This window comes from Phlebotomus papatasi, chromosome 3, assembly GCF_024763615.1.
Source record: "Phlebotomus papatasi isolate M1 chromosome 3, Ppap_2.1, whole genome shotgun sequence".
In the NCBI taxonomy this organism is placed as follows: domain Eukaryota; kingdom Metazoa; phylum Arthropoda; class Insecta; order Diptera; family Psychodidae; genus Phlebotomus; species Phlebotomus papatasi.
This window is the reverse complement of record NC_077224.1, coordinates 56,869,839-56,891,678: the sequence shown is the minus strand read 5'-3', so window position 1 is coordinate 56,891,678 and position 21,840 is coordinate 56,869,839. Positions and strand designations below refer to the sequence as shown.

At 33.2% G+C, this 21,840-nt stretch overlaps 1 protein-coding gene across 2 annotated transcripts in view; it reads right to left on the bottom strand.

Moving 5' to 3' along the window:
• The window catches only part of LOC129806917 (uncharacterized), an 89,150-nt gene that overhangs the window by 22,866 nt on the left and 44,444 nt on the right, over positions 1–21,840 (bottom strand). For both annotated transcript variants that reach the window (XM_055855773.1, XM_055855774.1), the window contains exon 2: positions 18,319–18,405. In XM_055855773.1, coding sequence (XP_055711748.1) covers positions 18,319–18,322 — 4 coding nt within the window. In that variant the 5' untranslated portion in view covers positions 18,323–18,405. The remainder of the gene's footprint in view (positions 1–18,318; positions 18,406–21,840) is intronic.

The following is a 21,840-nucleotide window of genomic DNA, read 5'->3' as shown; positions in this document are numbered from 1 at the left end:
ACCAAAGGATCATGCAAAAAAACTAATTCACGGTGAGCTCTATCTCGTGAGTTCGAGCATTCTACAAAGCTGGGACGCTTTGCTATCTCTTTTTTCTACATAAATTTTATTAATAATACATAATAATATACATAATAATTTTTTCTTTTCATTTCAGGTAAGAAAATATTATTATTGATATTGCTTCTCTATAGTGCGAAGAATAATTCCTAGCACCATTAAGAAACAATTGGTGAAGGTGTTAATTTACTCATTTAGACTATCTATCTATTAATTACAGTTTGATATCAAAAGGTCCCAATTGTCAGGACATTTTTGCCAATTTCCCCGAAGACTTCTTTGGTATTTTGGTGGTTATAATTGTAGTGTTGGCATTAGAACATGTCAGAATAATACACAAAAGAGAACAAAAAATAATATGATATATTACTGTCCATTTATCGAGAAGTAATCATTTCTACGGAGAATTGGAGCAAAATAAAACGACAATCGGGAATACGTTGTCACTTTATGACAAAGAAGGAAAATGGGTCCCCATAATTCTCAGAGGGATGATGTATCCCTTACAATCTAATATTAGAGAATTACACTAATTATTTTCTCCCTTTCATTTATTCATTGTACTCATTGATCTGTGAGTAAATTCCTTGGAGACGTTACGGATAATATTAAATTCTGCTTCGGTTATAAATTAAATTTTTACGTCATTCCCTCATCATTCGCAATTCTGCTGGACCCTTTGTTGCGACAAGTGGACGGGTAGAACGGGGTGATCCCGAAGAAATTGCGTTATAACATTTTGCTTGTTGGTAAAAGTAAATACGAATTGATGAGGAAAAAAATCAATAGCTGCCACAAACATCAATTACGATATATATACATTTTTCACAACAGCACTTACAATGAAGTCTAGGACGCAGTTCAATAAAAAAGTACCCACCAAGAAAATTGTTGTGGAAAAACCTTGGGAAAACTTATATTAACCCTTTCAGTATGGCTCTAAACTGTGGTCTTTCTTTTCCCTGATTAACTTGCCAAATATAAGAGGTTTGAGGCGTTTGAGGGAACTTTTCAACAAGTTGCAGAATGAGTTCGAGTGTAAAGCTCGAAAATCTTTCAGATTCATCCCATGAAAATTTCCTCGAATACCTCCTCCTGAGTCAATATGGCAATTGATATATAGGCTGAAGATGAAGGAAAAGTTAAAGTCCCGCTACTTCAAGCTATATACATGTAATTTCCCTTCAAAGCTTATGTTTATTGAGATAAATTTGCAACAGTTACCCTCAATACCTTTTTTTCTCCTTCTTTTTCTCCTTAGTCAGGGATTGGAAAAGGGAAACTTTACTAGGCAAACATTGTTGGTGCTTATTTGTCTGTTTTTCTTCTTGGAAAAACACTCACATTGGGAAATTACCTTGATGTTTCTGTGTTGTCTCAATCAGTGCCCTAATTTATTTTTAATATTCACTTGAGGCATATTTAAATCCACCTGAAGATATCTTAAGCACGATAAAAAAAGGAAAAATGAAACTGAAAACCGCTGTTTAAATATAAGCAGTTTTAAATACATATAAGCATATTCAAGAAGATGGAAAATTTTAATGAAACATTCACCATCAATATATAAAAAGTCTTTGATGTTGGATCTTCTATTTTTCTAAAAAAATATGTATATAAATTTGCCAAATTATTTTTAAATAGCTAACAGCACACTTTTTGGATTAGGAAAATTTTATAAAATCGAAATTCATATCCCTTTCTTAACTATTTTACATAATGTCTAAGGGAATGTTGGCATGGTTCGCACAGAGTGAACCTTCAAACAATACAAATTTTCTCTTTTTTTTCAAAGAGCTAGTTCGTTATTTCATAGCCATAAGATAGATAATTATTAAGGTCATGAAACGAGATGAGAAATGGTAAGTCAGCTCTTTGCAAACAAAGAGAAAATTCGCATCGTTTGAAGATTTGCTCTGTGCAAACCATGTCTACATTCCGCTATACTACTTATAATCGCACTCTTCTCCTTCTTTATTGAACATCACGCAACAAATTCAAACAACAAAGTCAATTATTGAGTGCCAAAAAATACAATACACAAAGCATTTGATAAAGAAAGGGATACAAATTTTTATTTCATGAAATTTTCGTGATCTGGTCGTAAGGAGAGATAATGAATTAGGTATAGGAGGTCCTGGGATAATGCACACAAAATTCATGAATTTATTTTCAAAAAAGAGTTTCTATGGGGTTTTTAAGAGAACCACTTTTGCCCAGTCTTCTTTATTAGTAAATTGAGACATGAACCATGTTTGCAAGACCATAACGGAATTATTTAGTAAAAAGGCATATCACATATAAATTAAAATTGCAAATAAAAGTTATCAGCCAAATGGGAATAAAATTTTGCACTTTGGAATATTATGTATACAATTCGTCCACAACAAAAGGCTTCCATTATCTGGTGACTTGTTCAGGATTTATTGGGATTTGTACTTGTTCATGATCTTACTCTCTTTTTTGGTCCAGAACAATAAGTAAATCTCACCAGTAAAATCATTATTAGGGTAAGTATGCCAAATTGAATTGAATTGAATTTATTTACTCTAAAATCATTCTTAATACATTTTAAAATGAATTAAAATGTAAACATATCTTTGGTGCCCTATTTCGGCCACCTTCATGCTCATAGTTCCTTGCTCTTCGGGAATTCTTCCAATGTCTTTTTCACGTCTTCTAATTTGTCAAAGCTACATTTTTTGCTATTCTTTTGCATTGTATAATCTCTAGAGTATGTAAAAACTAAAAATTTATGGAAATTCAAGGAACAAAAAAGGTGGCCGGAATTGCAAGCTGGCCGAAATTTGGCACACTTACCCTAATCTCCAGTGAGATTGAGACTCTCGCCAATTCAAGTAGAAATAACATTCAGTCAAGGAAGTACCTGACAAAGGACAGTGGAACAATGTGATCTGATAACTGCCTATCGATACCCACACTGAGAGAGAAATCCGAAAAAGTTAAAATAACATTCCGGAAATGTTAATTTTACCCTGAATTATTGATCCGAAATCTGTGGTACTATTATGCTTTTTAGGTGTATTATGGGTTACAGTTACCCTTTTTCATGTTAATTTTACACTTAAAAAGGTGTAAAATTAACATTAAAAAATGTTGATATATTTTTACACATAAAAAGTATTAATGTTACGAGGAAAAAAGTTAATCGCACCCTCTCTTTTTCCTCAGTACTGTCCCTAAAAATATCAGCTCCTCGTTTAGGAAGCGTACTAATCTCTAGTTTGTTACAAAATCACCTAAAATGTCTCAAAATGGCCTGTTTTCCAACTCTTCAGAATGAGTTAATCTTACTTTTAGTATGCTAGTAGTCCTGCTTGGGATCCCCGCAAGTTTTTCCGCTTTAAATACTTTCTTGCACCTAATACTGTTCGTTTTTCCGAAAAATTGTTTATTTGACTTGGTCTTTTGAGTTCCGAATTAGTGCATTTGTTTCATTACACAAAAGCGTTCACAAAATAAATAATTCTATCAAATAAAAATTTTTATTAATTAGCAAACATACTCTAAAAAAAGGTTTTGTCATATTAAGAAGAAAAATTTGTCAAAAAAGATATTTTTGCATACAGAATATGGAAAAGTTTAATCATACAGCAACCAACTTTGAAAAATTTTTTTGAAATCAACGCTTTTGGTCAATTAATTAGTAGTTTACTTATAGTAAAAGAAACACCCTGTGTCAGTAAAAAGTTTAAAATAGTCAATAAAATGTTCCAGGTCAGTAAGTAGTTTTAGTGTTCAGAACCAGGGTCCCTCCTTAACATTACTTAAAAACCTAAACGGCGTAAGATATTAAAGTGCTTGAGATTTTTTAAGTAGCCCCTCTGTGATTTATTGAAGTGAATAAAAGGGAAAAAATAACACATGAATGTGAATGTAGCAAATCTCAAGTTTCCTTCTCTAATCCTCGTTGAAAATATTAAATTTTCTGGGAAATTGGTTTGATGGTCAATGAGATGAATGGAATAAATAAAATTTATAGGCATTAAATCTTATCCCACTTTTCCTGTTGCCACCCCCATCCATTTGGAATCTCCACCTCTGATGATAAAGGCTAGCTTCCGAAGGGATGAGCTACACATGTAGTACGTGAGATGAAGTCATGGTGTTCATGAATTTTTTCTGACCCTCTGTGGGTTATACAAGCAAAAACAGAGATATCTGCACGTTGGGTCAATTAATGAGGCGTGAAAAAATACTTTCCCATGCTTCGGCATGGAGTGTAGGTTTACTTGATACTGAGAGAGGAACCGACCCTACAAATCAATGATACACAATCACCTATTTCTCAGTGGTGTCCGTTTTGAGATGAAAGGCAAGAAGATGAAGATGAATAAGATACCACAGAGTGAAAGGAGACCCACTCATTGTCAGAGGGATGAAAGAGGAGACACTGAGGTTGATGGGGAAAAAATTCCAGTGGAAAGGGATCACGTAATGGGGTAGAAGGACTAATCCATTAAATTACTTCTTCAAACTCCCGACCATGAAAAATTGCTCCTCACCAACTGTGCGGGTGGCTTTTTTCTCCTTGAGTACCAATTAATTGCTTCTCCAAAATGCGTCTTTGTATTCAGTTTGTCACACAAGTTCACACGGGTCGAACGTGGGGTTCATGTTAAATTAAAAATTCAATTAACATCATCACGATTCCGGAGATCTTTTTCTCAGAACCAAAAGCTTGGAAAGCATTCTGACCCTTGGAGAAAAATTTTTTGTGCTATCACAAGAAGTGGTTTGAAAGGTTTTATTTTCTAAGAAATTCTTAAGGGTAAATGGGTTTAGGACAAATTCTGAACTGATTTTAGGGCTTTTCAAATATTTTCTACAATGCTTCTGTTTTGCTTTTCAAAAATATTAAAATTTTCTAGATTATGTCTAAAGAAACCTACTAAAAGAACTTGGATTAGAATCGAATAAGTGATTTTGTAGGGGAGACTGGGGCTAAAAATTAAAAATCGAAAAATTCAAAATTCAATATCATTTAAAGCCTCAGTTGAGGTCACCACAAATTCGCTCCTCTTCCTGCTCCCTCTCAAAAATTTTCTTCTGCGATTTCCCCAACGCATTAAAAGAGCAAACAACATAAATCCCATAAAATATCAATAAAATACTTTTTTTAATTAAATTGTGGGATTGTCTGGTGACATTAATGTATGTCCAAGCGGTCTGGTGCAACTTATGTCAAATTTTTCTGAACCTTCTCCCATCATAACCTCCTTGTACTTTCTTCTGGACAAATAAAATTTACCACGAACTGGGAAGGGATAATCTAAAAAGCCATAGATTCTAATTGTTTGATTTATTTACACCAGGTAATCCACTATATACTGTTCAGGGACGAGTTAAAGGATTATAGGTTCTATTTTGTTTGATTTATTTGCACCATGTAATTTTACCCTTATTTTTTTTGGTCCTTCGAATCGGATAACCTCATTGTTCTTTCTCTCGGAGAGGTAATTTACCACGGACTGGGCAGGAACAATCAGAAAGGCCATAGGTTCTAATTGTTTGACTTATTTGCGCCAGGTAATTTTACCCACATTCGGTAAGGAAAATATTTTATTAAGATCTGAAAAGTTTATTTTTTAATTTTCCATATAGCTTGTTCGAAAATCTTAAAACTTCTAGCGTTTAACCCTTTAAGGACGAGAGGGTCAAAAATCGGGGGTTAGAAAAAATCACTTTTTACTTTTTCTGATTTTTTAGAGCAATACACAAATTTAGATGACCGTAGGAAAAAATTAATTTTTGGGTCGCCGGTGACCCAATCGTCCTTAAAGGATTAAAAAGGTTCATCAAGGCTATGTATTGTAAAAATTTGAAGCCTTTGTCTATCTTACTTTTTAAGGCTTTAAAATTTAAAATTTATCATTGTAACACTTTACCTAGTTGTTTACTCATCATTTTTTTAGAACTAAATTTTATTTTATTAGATTACAAAATATTTTTCTAAGATTATTGAAATGCAAAAACAATTTTCTTATTCATCTTTAAATAAACTTTCGAAAGGAGTGTCCCTTATGTTTAAATAATGGAAGTTTACTTAATTTTGGGTTTGGGAAGTTTAGGGTGATAAGGATACATAGACAAGATAGCCTAGTAAAAGGCAATGATATTTAACTTGTATTTTGCCCATGTTGCGTCTTTTTTCTCTCCGTTGTCTCTTGGGCTTTATGTCATGAACCAAAGGCCATGAATCAATAGAAAACTGTGTCTTATAGCAGAAAAGTTCTCATCCTTTGTCATACCCCAAAAGTCAAGCAATCATATAAATTGTCTCTATTCTGTACAAAGAGCATCCAAGATGAGAAACCATCGGAGAAACCATGTAGTAATGCTCTTTTGGGGATATTTGCGCTGATAAATATACTCACGTTTGCCATTTATACAAAAGAACCCTCGGAAAAAATCATATACAGATAGATTTGTATTCTTTTAACCTCTTCGAAAAGGGTGAGAAATCTCTACCGGGGATATCGCTTTCTTTCCCAACCTCAAAATGTGGGCGATATGATTTCTGAACGGAGAGAGATTTGCGGAATAGTTTCATATAAATTTTATATGACCTTCCAATATGAAGCAATTTCAAAACGAAATCTCAAAATTTCATCCTTGACCAAGAAACTGCCAAAACATGAAATATATTTTACCATTTGCTTATTTATATACAATCTCATCAATTTGTAATTCAATCGACAAGAATCCTCAACATCAGCAAAAAATAATTTTGGACTGGAAAGCTTATTTTCCTATACTGAAGTCTTATAGCAATCGTACCGGAAATTAATTACTTTCGATTAAGACGACAATAAAATAATTCTTTATCAAATATAATTGGTCCAAAGAAAATGATTTTCTCTCAGGGGGAAATTGGCATGAAAAATATCACACAATTTATTACACATCGATAAAAAATATGGAATATTTTGCTCAAATAAATTTTTATTTCGCTGACAGACGTTTAAAATACCACATGCCATTTATATGTATACTAGTAATTTCCAAGAAAATGAGTAAAAAATTGTTTACGAAAATTGGTTTGCAACTATCAATGCTTTATTTTGGAGAACTAGGGTAAAGTGGTACGAGTTGGACCATGGTACAAGTTGGGCAGTGCTTTTTTTCTTGATAAATTTATTACTTCATTTTTAAATGTATATTTTTAATGCTTTAGTTTTATAATTTGGTTCCTTGTGCTTAAAAAAATTTAGTACTGTATTTATCAAGGAAAAATCCCTGTCCAACTTGTACCGGCGAATTGTCCAACTTGTAACACTAAGTCCAATTTGTATCACTTTACCCTAGAGTGTTTTATTATTTGGCAGGGTGAAAGGAACACCTATTGACACTTTTAATACCACTTTGGGATATGAAATTTTAGTATCTCGTATAGGATCATCGTACCATCGTATAGAAAAAGGTAGATAACAAAAAAAACGTTATAGGGGAAACTGAGGCACCACCGAACATGGGGTAGCCCCGAACAGTGATTTTTATTCCTAGTGAACAAGCATCCCTATACTATCTGTGAATTTATACAAATCACGTCTTCTGAAGTCTAATATCTAATTTAAAAAATCACAGTGTTCGATACTACCTCGTGTTCAGTAGTGCCCCAGTTTCCCCTAATTCTTACATTTTATTGAGTACATTATATATAACATAATTAAGAACACAAGGACAAGGGTTTCTTGTCGAAGAGGTATTCCTTCGAGCATATCCAGTATCCACTGGTAAAAATAAAATGAATCATACTGATCCAAATTTGATCCCTTCGCAAAGTATTTATCAAATTTCAATCTTTGAATGCAAATTTATCATAATACAACATGTTTTAACATAAATTTATTATGCCCAGTAAAATGATGGAAAACTCTTTCTCATCTGCGTCTGATCATGGTAATTACATCATCAATATATACAAACTAGACAATTTTGGATAATGTAATTCTGCTAAACCAATATTCAATTTCAAATTGCTGCCGAAGAAGAATTTTTAGTTATTTGAGTTTTTCAATGACGTGACAAAAATAGCCCGACAGAGAGATATACATTTTCCTGTGCTCTTCTCACTTCGCAGAAATTTGTGAACATTTTTAAGCATAAAGTTAAGCACTAAAAGTTTGACATTGCGTCGATTTTGGTAATATTTTCCTTCATTTTCTTCACTGATTTAAATTCAGGGTAACAAATTCTTTTCTTAGATAGCTGCACTCTTTAAATATACATATGTTGCTTATTGTAATGGTTTACTGCAAATAATTTTAAACCGGTGACCGTTAAGACACGTATTTGATATCGTCTTCTAACGCCCCCTTTCACAATAAGGAGGAAATTTTTAAACATGAATAATATGTGAACGATACGCTAATATTATTATGCCCAGGGGCCCATCAAGCCTAATAAAAAGTGAAGATATTTTTCACTTTTCCTTGTAAAAATTTTGCAGATATTGCACCGCGACTTGAACAAATTTCCTCGTAGTTCTTGTATTATTTCGGCGAGCACTATGAAATATGTATTTTTAGATAGCTTTTAATGCACAATTTTGAAATATATCAGACTGATAAGTCAATTCTCTTTAGGAAAAAACTTGCCAATAGTCTTCAGTGCCTCTATGCAAAAACGTATGGAAAAATGAAATGTCGAGAGGCCCCTGCCCCTGATTTTACTTAAAATTAAACTTGTAAAGATTTCTTTTGGAAAAGAGAGTGAGTAATGCTTAATTAATAAACTTGTAGTGTTTTTCGTATCGTACTTTTATTTGTGCTGTTAATTGACAAAGCGTAATGAAAATTATTAGTAAAATGTCTATTATTAAGATGTTTTCATCTTAAGTGCTTATTTGCTAGCATTTACTAATTAACACTTTTTCAAGTTAAAGAAAGAGTGAAAAAGGAGCTTTCTGAAGAGAGTTTCTCAAGATGTTCCGCTTTGAGAAATTTTTACTTTCAATCAATCATTAGAATTTTCAAAAGTTTCTCTTCAGAAAAATAAGGTATATTTGAGAATGGTAAAAGTAAAGCTTATATTAATTATCTTTGATTCTTCGATGCAATTTATTTTGTAGGATTTCTTTTAATCTTCTAATGTATTATACCTGCAATTTGCACTTTTCAGTCTTTCTCCAAGCAATTTGTTTTGTCTATATTTGAAAAGTATATCGAAGGAGAAATAAAGAACAGTGAGAAATTAAATTAAATTAAATTTCTACCAACAGTCTGGATTAAAATACTCGGTTTACCTTTTCTAAATGGCCAGAGAGCTTGGGGTGTATTTTTATTTTACCCTGGAAATGAGTGTTTTAGGAGCTCGATGTGAAGAAAAATCAATAGATGGGAGGAAAATAACCAATTATTTGCTCATTTGGGACCAACAATTTATACCCTCAAATGGTGAGTAAATATAAATTTATCCCCAAGCATGGGGATTTATATTATAATTTTTTTTAGCTCCCTTGTGGTGAAAGCAACCCCGGAGATTTCTACGGAAACCAACATCACTTGTGACGCGCGGCTAAATAATTAAATGAAGAAAGGATGTGTGACTAGAATTTAATGATTTTGCTGTTGCTCCCGAATTTTACGCACAGTTTATTGTGGAATTGATTACATCCGGCCGGCCAGCCGGCCGGCCGGGAACGTAACTTAGCCACATATATATTCGGAATCAGGAAGTGACGAAACACATTTTGGCCAAATTTGAGGTCGATCGGACGACATGAAATTTTGTTAGGATTATAGTAGGTGAGATTGTTAAGAATCTCACCTAATACCCCTAAATGTATTTTTTATGTCGGTAAGTTTGAACCGTTAGCACGGAAAATAGCTCGAGAAATTGGCGCCAAATATATTTTGCATATTTTACGGCGTTTCTTTAACTTATTCGAAAGAAATCTCCTAGAGGTATGCAAATTTTCTATATGCATATAGCTATTTCGCGCTATTTTCTTCGGTACCGGAAATATGCATAATCTCGGGACCCCCTGTAAGCATAAAAAGAGCTTTATTTATAATGCAATATTCAAGTTAAGCTTTTTCTTAAAGATTTAACGAAAAATCGCGTCGTCAGAAAAAAAATGAGATTATCTTCTACACTCAAGATAGAAATAATTTCGTGTATACAAACGTTTGAAATGTGCTTTGTTTATGTTTTCAATAAACGGCATTAGACAGCTCGAAAGATTCAATTTTGTCAAAATTTAAGCAATAGGGTAAAATGAGATAATTTGGAACCATTTACAATTTGGGACATTTGAGATTTTCTCACTGTTTTAGCGATTCAAAAGGAAAAAATCTGTCCCTTTTCTTCTTAATCGTCTTTTTCTTGTATTTTGCGGTCTTTATTTTCTTTTTGCTCATCTGAAACAATGAAAAAATCTCAAGTGTCCCAAATTGAAAATGGTTCCAAATTACCTCATTTTATTTTTTTAAAATTTGAATGTTTGAAAATATTTTTGGCTCATCCTCAGTCACCAGTCACCAAATTGCCATAATCGCTATAACAGGCTCATGTACATCTCTTTTTGAGTCCTTATCAGAATTATTGTATGTTATTCAATTTATTTTTTAAAAAGCCATTATACTCCTTCATGAAATTAAATTATTTTTCACTCTTTGTTTAATATATTTTTCGATTGAGTAATTGCCTTTTTTGGTATAAAATTTTTGCTGATGAAATAGAGTATAATGAGGTAATTTGGAACCATTTATAGTTTGGGACGTTTGAGACTTTCACACTGTTTCAGATGAACAAAGAGAAAACAAAGACAGCGAAATAGAAGAAAATTACAATTAAGAAGAACAGAAACAGCTTTTCTACCCTTTGAATCTCTAAAACAGTGAGAAAATCTCAAATGTCCCAAATTGTAAATAGTTCCAAATTACCTCATTTTACCTTATTGACCTCAAATATATTAATGCAAGCAGAAAGTGAAGCGTTTTCAATTTCACATCACTTTTTGATTTTTTTTCATGATAATTTATTTTAAATTACCTTCCATTAAAACAGCTTTTAGTATGACCATGTAGACCAGTCAAAATGTAAACAAATTGATTTTGAATGCAACCGACACAAAAGCTGTGCATATAGAGAGTGTGCATATGGAGAGACAGCACTTTATTTGCCAATAAACTGAAAAATATGATTTGAAGATTTTTATTATATGCAATATTTTATGCAAATTTCTGAGCAATCTGTGGAAAATTTGCACATACAATCAATATAGATTTGTTCAATTGCATTTTATCTTAAAAATCCTTTTTTTATTGAAACTTAACATTTCTTTTTAACTTGTTTGTGGACAAAATAATTTAGAATATATCAGTAAAGACCCAATTTGATACCATCTGTTATACTGAGAGAGCTTTAACCAGAGCATGCTGGTAATCATTTTCAATTACTCAACTACACACATTTTGGAACAATCCTCCACAGAGGAAGATCAAGAGGAGAGCTATTGAAAAGCTTGGCTAAAAGTGTGCTTCAGTTTTGAGGTGGAATTCCTTTTGTAACAAAGAGTAGTTGTAACTCTGAACATTCGTTGTTTAATGGCAATCCTCAGGCTCTATTTCAAGTGAGGTTTTTGCGTAGGGTTTTTGCATGTTCCGCATATCCGAGCTATTTTCAGCAATAATACACCTTTTACGAGTAACAATTAACATAGTATTTCGTCTGATTTACATAGACATGAGGGGATTATGGGAATTTGTATTGAATAGAATTTACATTTAAGAGAAATAGGCGAAAGCGACAAGGGATAATCGGAGGAAAATTTCGCTGTTGTATGCTAACTCTTAATCGGTTTAGATTACCATTTTGCTGAAAAAAAAAGATACATTTTCCCATAAAATCTCATTATTTTTTTCTTGTGTTGGAGAATTGCATAAAACCACGACTTATTTGATGTTCCCACTAATGAAAAACCTCAGTAAATCTCTGGGGTGATTTTTCATTGCTTATCAACGTTGAAAAAAAACTCATTTTCTCGGTACTGGTTTTGCTTTTCATTATGTACCGAAGAGGACAATGTGCGGCTGGTAAAGTAAAATCAATTCACCCACATTTCCATTAGTGTCTTTGCATAATGTGTGAGAATTGGTGAAAATCCAAATATTCGCATCACTGTTATAGTAAAAGCACAACTCGATCTGAAATTTTCTGATCTATTAGGATTATTAATCTTAATCGTATCGAAATATTGAAATACAAGTTAATTATTTTTACAATGTTATATCGCGTGTTGGAAGAATCTGCTAAGTCTATTGTAGACCGCCCAGTCATGCCTTATGCCCTAGACACAGTTACAACTTAAGCCGAGAGAAGGCTTAGTGGAAATTGATGGAAATGTAGTTTGAACATTATTTCTAATATATTTACGCAAACTCGTCTCCCGGCTAATCCTCAGGTCTGTCAAGGCCCTTAACGTAGTGTGGATTAAGGGGTGGTTAAGTGGCTCAAAGAGTGAACCGTGAGCTGCGATCAGCAAAATGTTGCTGATCTGGAGCTAAAATCGACAGATCGGCACTATTTTACTAAGAAATTGACAGATCGACACAATTTGGCCAGAATTCGGCAGATTGACATAAGATTGGTAGATTGACACGAGATCGCCAGGTTAACACGAGATCGGCAGATCGACGCCACTTTTGGGAGAAATCGACTCGAATGAACCGTGAGCTACACAATTATCTACACCATGGTGTGAATACTTCTTCCATGCTCTCTTCAATTACTTAATTCTATAATGCGTTATTCAGACTAGACATTTAGCCCAGTTCCCGAAAGTTTCAAAATCCTAAATAGCGAGCAATTTCGTTGCGTTTTGAGAGCCTCATTGGTAATTTATCTTTAACAATTCAATCCTGTGTTAAATTTTTCCAAAAACAAATCGTGATTGATAATAAATTAGAGCAGTTAAGCCATTTGGTTAAGCCTGTACCAATAACTGAGATGGGCTTATAATCGCTTACATGTAACATAATACAATAAAATTTGAGGTTAAAAGTAAGTTTCATAGACGCGGATACTTTCTTGTAGGAAACTCGAGCGCCAACTGGCAGAAGTATTTGAAAATTTATTATGTAAGTCGTGTAAGCCCTTCCGGTACATTTGTCAGTCTTTTTGTAAAAGCGTGGCGTGACATGTAATTGTGTAATACTTTTGGGAGAGAAATTTACGTAAGTTAGGATATTGCCTCATGTTAAAAATCTATGTAATTTAGTAGTATTTATTGTATAGGTTTGGCTGAACTTCTGGGGATACGATCAAGCTAGGTCCTGAGTCAGGATAAAGAGTTTTACAACTTGGTAGGTTGAGAGAAAAATTAGGGAAATTCAATATGGCGGATAGTATGAAAATCGTTAGATTGCAGGCTGTAAACTCGTTGGAAGCAAACGGAGGCCGTTTGCGTTAAAGTAAGAATTGAATTATCTTGTTTAAGAAAATGAATTGAAATGTAGGTTGTATTTTAGGGACCATCAACACACATATAAACATACTCGTATTGCAATTTATTGAAATAATTAGCTAATCAGTCACCGCCATACTTAATCAAGTCCTTGCAGTCCGCCATGTGCGAAATCCATTGATAAAAATAAATACAGTCCACTAACTCTTGAATTTGATTGACCCAGGGTACTTGGTCCCCAACATTTCCGATTGAGTCTTGTTCATATTAGTCCGAAATTCAAAGACCTTTCAAATAAATCAATATTCACGAAAATTGTTGGGAAAACACACTTAGCACAGATTATTAATGGATGAATTTGAGAAAGTAATTAATGATTTAAGTCTATTTTCTTTAACATTCTTTTACTGTACAACTTCATTTCTTGAACATTAATTTTAAACGAGTTTACTTCCTCTATTGCAAAGGTCCGACATATAGGAAGTTTGTGTGGTTTCATTCTTTGACACTAACAATACTGCATGTCCCTTTTTAGTTCATCCCTTTTGGGAATATCCTCGATGAAATATTATTTGCTATTTTGTGTCACCACAGATGAATTGTATCGTCTACCATTCGAGATAAACAATTCAAAAACCACCAATGAGGTTTTCATAGCAGGCCCTCCCGATGGGGCTGATAAAATTTGCCCCAGTCAGTGATTTATTGAATAAACCACCTCGGAGACCACAACGAGAATGAATTTTCCGAAACCCAAAGCTTTCATCGTATTGTCCAAAATATGTGTAGAGTTTGGGTGAAGATGGTGTTAATGTTAATATTAAATTTGTGAATTATTCACTGGGTGCCATCCTTGTCCATAGAAAAAAAAAAGACCTTCTCTCTGTTCTGAAAAATGTCTTCGACGCAGAAAGATTTTCATTTCCATTTTACATTGCTGGTTGGTATTAAATGATTATGTGTTTTGCATAAATTTTCACACATATTAACTCACAATCCACCGAGAAAGTACCACTCATCACTTTATCTCCTACCACTTGTGCTCAACTTCAAAATTTTCCCATGCATTTTTCATTACTTTTTCCACGCGTGATAATTTCTTTTCGGCACAATTCCTCTTTTACCTAAGGAAACGATTTATTTGATTTTTTTTTCTTTCCTCAAACTTCCCGCTATTTAATTTTATACCAAATATTCCATCAAGATTTACAGGGAATTTTTGAGCATGTGTTAGGAAATTTAGCATTTTAGTCAATAGCAGGAGCTTCCTTACAATGCTTGATCAAAATTTCAAATCAAGAATTTCGATATATTGTGAATATATATCCAAAGGAACTCTTGAAATTGTCTCATGTGAATTGTATATGTTGGTTTTTGGGAAATCGTTCACGTAAATTCAAATAATTTTACCCCTGAGAGCTTACATGTTGGTAATTTCTCTCAGAAGCAACATTAAAATAGTGTATAAAATACTTTAGTAGAAGTTTAGAAGCTCTTGTATGTCAAGAAAAAGAGTTAACAAAGAGCTTTCGTATGAGTAAGAAAAAGCTATAGCCCATCTCAAGCCATTATTCGCTTGTGTCACAAAAGTCACATTTTCCACATATTTTTATATAAGTGACTTTGTAACTGATGACTTTTGTTAAGACAATTGTCATGAGCAGCTGTGTCGCTATTCGAAAACTTCTGTAATTATTTTCAATAAAATTTCTCACATGACAATTATCACAATGAACTTTTTTCGAACGTAGGCAATAAAATTAGTTATGAAACCTGGTCACGAAAATATTCGAAATGCGATTCAGCAACGTATGATAAAACTCGTGATAAGTCTTGTCAATGAGTAAAGTCACTGACTTCAAAGTATATGAGAATACTAACTATCAAATTTTCATAAAATTAGGCTCATATTGCTTTTTGTTTTTTATGCATATTTTTTTATTTATTATATATTTATTTAAAAACTAATTGCTAATTCACGGTTTTTAGAGTGTTACATGATCATATTGGAAAAAAATCAAGGTGTTTTTAAAGAAACTTCTGTCTAAAAGAAATCTAAGAAGACGTGTAATTTAACATCACTCCACAAACACTGCATTTTTTGGAAAATCCGGAAAAGAAAGCATGAAAATGAATGTGTGAAGTATACTATAAGAATTTTACGTGAGATATACCATAAAATGGGGAGAAGTCATAAAGGTGGAAAACCTAGAGTGAACACCAGAGATATTCCCAATCGATCTATCATGATAGGTTTGCTCTTAAGCGAAAATTTCGCAGCTCATGAAAAACCTCATCCCCCAGTAACATTCGCGTGCGTACGCGTTCTTTCCTAGAAATTGGCACATTATTTCCCCCTAAAAAAAAACAGAACAAAAAAAAAAACAATAACACTAGTCCCTGGAAAATTCGTGATTTCAATGACTTCAATTTTGTGTGATCCGAATTAAAATGAAATTCATTCTCGCGATAAATCCTTTTTCAGTGTGATACTTTTCAACTTGTTGGAACTGAACTCATCGTGAATATAACATACAATCCATTTTGCAGTTGCGGTATATCAATCAATGTTCACCACAGTGTAAAATTTATTTTCTAAATCCCTTCAATTCAATTCAACACTCTTGCTTGTGTTTTAGTGAGAGGTCCTTTAAGTTTCATTTGGCACAAGTTTCAACCACAAATTGCATCGCTTTGTCTCATCGTTACTCAAAGTTGTTAATTTAATAGCGATTTCACAGAGAACATAATGATGAATTGAGAGAATAAAACATATTTAGGATCAAGGGGTTATTCAAAGAGCAATTAAAGTGTCTTCAATTACCGGTTGCTCGAAAAAAAAATGTATAGGAGACCCTTGAGACTCCGTGAATTTCTTAAAAAATATATTAGGTTCCCTGAAAAATATGGGTTCGCTGGTTTTCTGAAAAATGTATGCTGATGCTCACACTGCGTTCCTTAAAAAATGTTTTGAGTTCTAAAGTTCCTCATTAATTTTCCGAAAAAAAATGTACGGGTTTTCCAGGTTCTTGAAAAATTGTAGGGGTTCCTCGAGTTTCCACCCAGAACAAATATGGTTTCTCTGATTCTGGATTTTTGGAAAAAGTCTGGATTTGTGGATTTTTTGAGAAATATATGGGATGCTCGGGTTCCCTGTAAAACGTATGGATTACTTCGGGTTCCTTGAATAAATATTTCTCAAGTTTTGTAAATGAGTTCTCAAGTTGTCTAAAAATGTATGGGTTCTACGGATTTTCTAATGGGCTTTCATAAATTTCCCGAAAAAATATACAAGTTCCCCGGGTTCCCTGAAAAATGTATGTATAAATACCCCGTGTGCATTGAAAATTGTATGGGTTCCTCGTCTTCCTGAAAAAATGGGTCTTTGATTCTCTTAAAAATGTATGGGTGCCTGGAAAAATGGGATCTCCCTGGTTTTTTTGAAAAAGATTATGGGTTCTCACGATTTCCTGAAACGTGTATATGGTTTTTGCGGGATCTGCATGAGTTCTTTCAAAAAATGTATGTCATTTCGGCATTCTTAGCTTTTCAATTCAATTTCAATTCAATTTATTTATAATACCAACAACAAAATAGGGTTCAACCCTCTTACAAGTGTGTGGCTACAAAAAAACTAAAGAAAAAAATATGACGAAAGCAGAGAACGCATCAAGCAAGCCTGGACTTGAAATAACCCTCAATGTTTCCTTACAGAAACGCGAGCATCACGAGGAAGTGAAGTGTAAAGCGATACTCCTCTGACAAAGAGTGTGTGATAAAATGTCTCTTGCATCGCTCTAGGGACCAGGTATCCTTGTATCCTGATCGAACCCCCCCTCGTCAAGAGGGAAGCCAGGTACGCCGGACTCCCAGTCGTTATCAGACGATGCAAAAAGATAAGGGCACGCATCCGAGGGAAGGATGGTAAGTCACAACCAACAAAAATGTCCTTGTACGGAGAGATGTGGTCATGTGAGCCTAGAGCACAGATGTATCTCACACAGTTATTAAAGATAACCGTTAAGTGGCGAATGGTTTCACCATCCGCAGAAAAAAGAGTTTAGCTCCATAAGAGATTATGGGCAAAAGTAGCGCTCGTGAGAGAAGCAGGCGAGTGTCATAGGGTGTAATGTCCCGGTAATGTCGAAGGGTATAGATAAATTGTATAGGGAGCATGGTACGATCTTTGGGCTGCAGACACCTAAGCTCTATTTGAGCCCCTTATGTCTACCCAACAAACCTTACTCCAATTCTCTTAAAACCTGGCTGAACTGCAGAACATCCTGAGCTGCCGCTCTTTTGATATCCTCCAGTGTCAGCACTTCTTTCCGTCTGTTTCCGTCGAAGAGTTTAAAGAGAATAATTAATTTTACGACAAATGGAAGTAGCATGATCTGACCATGATAGGGTTCTGTTGAAAATGATTCCAAGGTTTTTAACCTAATCCGTAAATGGAATGATTTCTCCGCGGAGAAAAAGCGGGCTCAAAGTAAAGGAAAGTTTTCTGTGGGATACTCAGCCAGACTGGATCGACTTCAACTAAATGATTTACCCCTTGCTTAGGATTTTCCTAAAGAAGTTGCTTCACTAATAAACATCTTCCTCAACGCCGAACCGTACAAAATTAAATGCTATGAAATCTTGCTAATTATTTACAACCTGCCAATATAATTTGTAACAAGTTATGCTCCTTTTACATGAAAAAATCTTTTACATCTATTAAGTTAATAGAATAATTCCCCAAGAGTCGACATTTTTTTAAGCAACACAATTTAATTAAGCATTTTTTCACTGACAGCAGAGACATAAAAGTTCATTTAGCTTACCCATTTTGTAATTTTACTCCACTTCGTGCTACGTAATAGAGCTCGTTTTTCTTCTCTTAGTGCTAATGTTGGAAAAAGGGTCTCTCCCTGAAAAAGAAAAAAAATACAAGAGTAAATTTAATGTTCCAATGAATCACTTAGCACATTTTTTATCCTTATCGCGTATTGTGCAAAGAAATGCATATCAATAACATTTAAATTTTATAATAGAAGACACAACACAGGTGACAACACCTGATATGTCAAGGAATATCTAATATCCTATTCATATACATTTCTAGAGCATAAATTTGCTTATGTTATGGAAGAATTTTTGAATGTTTACTTTGCCATCACAACACTGTACCTTTCAAGGAAGATCAAATAGTGTGACAGAGGGAGAGAGAATGGCAAGAAATTTGTTAACATATTGGGTGAAAATGGGGAAAGTTTCCTTGCTGACTTGTAAAACATTTCATGTGAATTTTAAATTAATTTACTTCGAAGTATCCCTACAGTTTCTCAGAACTTCCAAAGTACAGAAATCGATCTTTAAAATTTTCTGCACTTGACTCACAACGCCATGTTTGTCTAGTCTAAGTGCATAAAAAATAAACAATGAAAAGTGCAATAATCCTGAAAAAATAAGGAAAATTCTTCAAAGGTTTAAGTACAGTGATTCAATTTATTTTTGTGATTTCAACAAACGAATTTCAATTGAATTTGAAGATTAAAAGTTTAAACACGAAATCTTAGTGCATCACGTACAAATCTCAAAGCTCTGACTCGACGAAAATTTAATTGCATGGGCAAACTGAACAAACGTAATCCACATCAGTGTTTAACTTGAAAATCACAAAATACTAAACATTGAAAATTGACAAATAAATCACTTAAATTGATTCTAGTATAATGTCATTAAAGCAATCTAACTAGGAGAAAGCGCGGTAACCTTTGGACGACTCAAGCTTCGGACAATTCAATTTTTTCTCAATGTTCCTTATGGATTTGACCCATAGCTCTTTTCTGAAAATTTGAGGTATTGGACTTAATTAGTTAGTAAAATATAATATTATAATGGCCCAAATTCATTTGAAACACCTTGAAAAAAATTAATTGTTCGGAGCATAAATCTTCCGAAGGTATAGCGTACGTTCTACTAAATACTTCTATATGCCCTCAGTATAAGTTCCATATCAGTTATATTTTAGAATATAAATTTAAAGCAAAATTTCTTTATTAATTTATTTAATTTCTTTATTTGCTCTCACTTTGGGCTTGAACAATGAAATAAAAAAATACATCTGATTTCTGACTTTGATAAATAAAAATCCTTATTTATCCTCGTTAATCTTGTTGCAACTCTTCTTGGTACATTTCCCCTATTTTGTAAATTAAATTATTTGCTCTTAATCCTTTCGAATCAGAATGTTCAAAAATTTGAAAATCTCTTTATCAAATTACTCTTTGTCTAAAGTGGTTGTGAATGCCCTGAAGGTGCGTTTAAATTTTTATTTGAAGAGAAGTAAAAGGAGTAAAAGGCTTGAAAGGTCTTTTTCATTGTAAATTCAAAATGACAAGAAAAGAAGCAACATCAGGAGCAAGAAAGTATTAATAATACTGAGTAAGACCCACAACAATGATCAAAAGCTTTATAGAAAAAAGATAGTTTTTCAGTTTGAACAAAACACTTCTGAAAAATAACCGGAAGAGTTGTAAATTCTTAATATTTAACAAATAACAACTTTACTGAATACAACTTCGTGTGTATACCGTTATTGGTACTGAAATCTAAATTAAAAGCCTAGCTAATTATTATTTTTTTATAAACTCCTAATTATAGATTGCAATCTGTCTCAAAATCACTTTACAAATTAGATTCATCACTGCACTGTGAAACTCTGTATAGTCATTCGAGGAGAGTTGGAACAGTGGGAGAGATGGACCACTTCTCTTCCTGCGTACGCCCTATTCACGATCTCCACCTCATTTGGTCTATTTGTGCCCTTCAACATTCTAATGAAAACCCCCAAGTTACAGCTTTCTACCTTTAAAATTGTACGAGAAAATTGAAATTGAATTTTTTGGATGTCTGAAAAATGGCCAAAAATTTTTATTTCGCCATAAGAATACGTGTATTTGGGGGTTGAGGAGAGATGGAACTTAATTGTTTTGGCAACACTTCTGGTGTGAATTTTGGTCAATATTCTTCAAAATCTTTTCAAGTAAATCTTAGAAATTACTTTCCCTGAATTTCTGGTAAGACTGACTTGATACACTCAGCGAAATTGCCATCGAAGTATATGAGCCACATATTCCACAAAATAAATCATTTATACTGAAAAAATAAAATAAACTCCAATAAATTCAATGAACTAGTGTTTATGTCTAAAATCACATCCCTCCTATTCTAAATTAATAAAATAAAGTAGAAATATTTTGTTAAAATTAGGGGTGTTCCATCTCACACGCACTTTTTTTAAGTGCCTCAAAATGCAACTTTTTTTAAATCCTATTTTTCGAAGTGACTATTTTCATCTAGGCATTTCTAATATTGATATCTTAAATTTAGAGGTGGAACACCTTTTATTTAAAAGGTGTTCCATCTCTCCTCGAATGACTATATCCCAAAGGTCCTCAGGATCTCGTCACCTCAATCTCGCAAATACTCCCGGACGAAGGAATTACGTGGCTAATTATAAGGATCGAATTAAATACTGTAATATATTTATGTAATAGCCCTTAAATAAGAATTAAAAATTTACAAATTCTGCAAATTTTATAGATTTTATGTATTTGGAAAATCCAAAAATAATATTCGTATAGATTTCAATTTTCAATTTTATTTACGATAGAATCGATAGAATAACATGAATAACATTTAATGACACTTTTAAGAGAAGCTTTCTTATAAGTTATAAACTAGTCAACTGGAACCAATAAAGTTTAGACTGAACATAATTTTAAAGCCATGCCTTTCTTTGTATCTAGAGGACATTCCTATAATTTTCTTCTAAGCCTAAAGTACTATTAATTTATGAAATGGGAAAGGTTTGCATCTGAAAACTACTGGGTTAAAGGGGTGACAAAGCATCGCAGACCTAGCTGAATGCTCGAACTCGTGACGTCGTGAATTAAATGCTATACCTCAAAAGTATTTTCGTATTATTCATCATTTATCAGTTCCCAACCGATTTCAATCGTTTTATAAATCACTTAAAAGATCACTCAAAAATAGCTTAGGAATAATAAAATTGATTTTAAGGTAAAAATTAGTTATCGGCTATGAACCCATTTATTACCGGTTTAGAACCATTTGGTACTGGTTCAAACTTATCAGACTAAGACCTTTACAACGAGCCCAAATACGAAATAATTAGGTTGATAAATAAAAAATAACAAGAAAAATGGGAAGCTATTTATTGAAAAAATAATTTATGAGTCCTAGATAAGTACTGCTGTAGAAGTCTTACGGAACGAAAAACTATTGAAAAATTGCTTTTTTGTGTAGAATATATACACTGGCATTTTATGCCAGTTTGG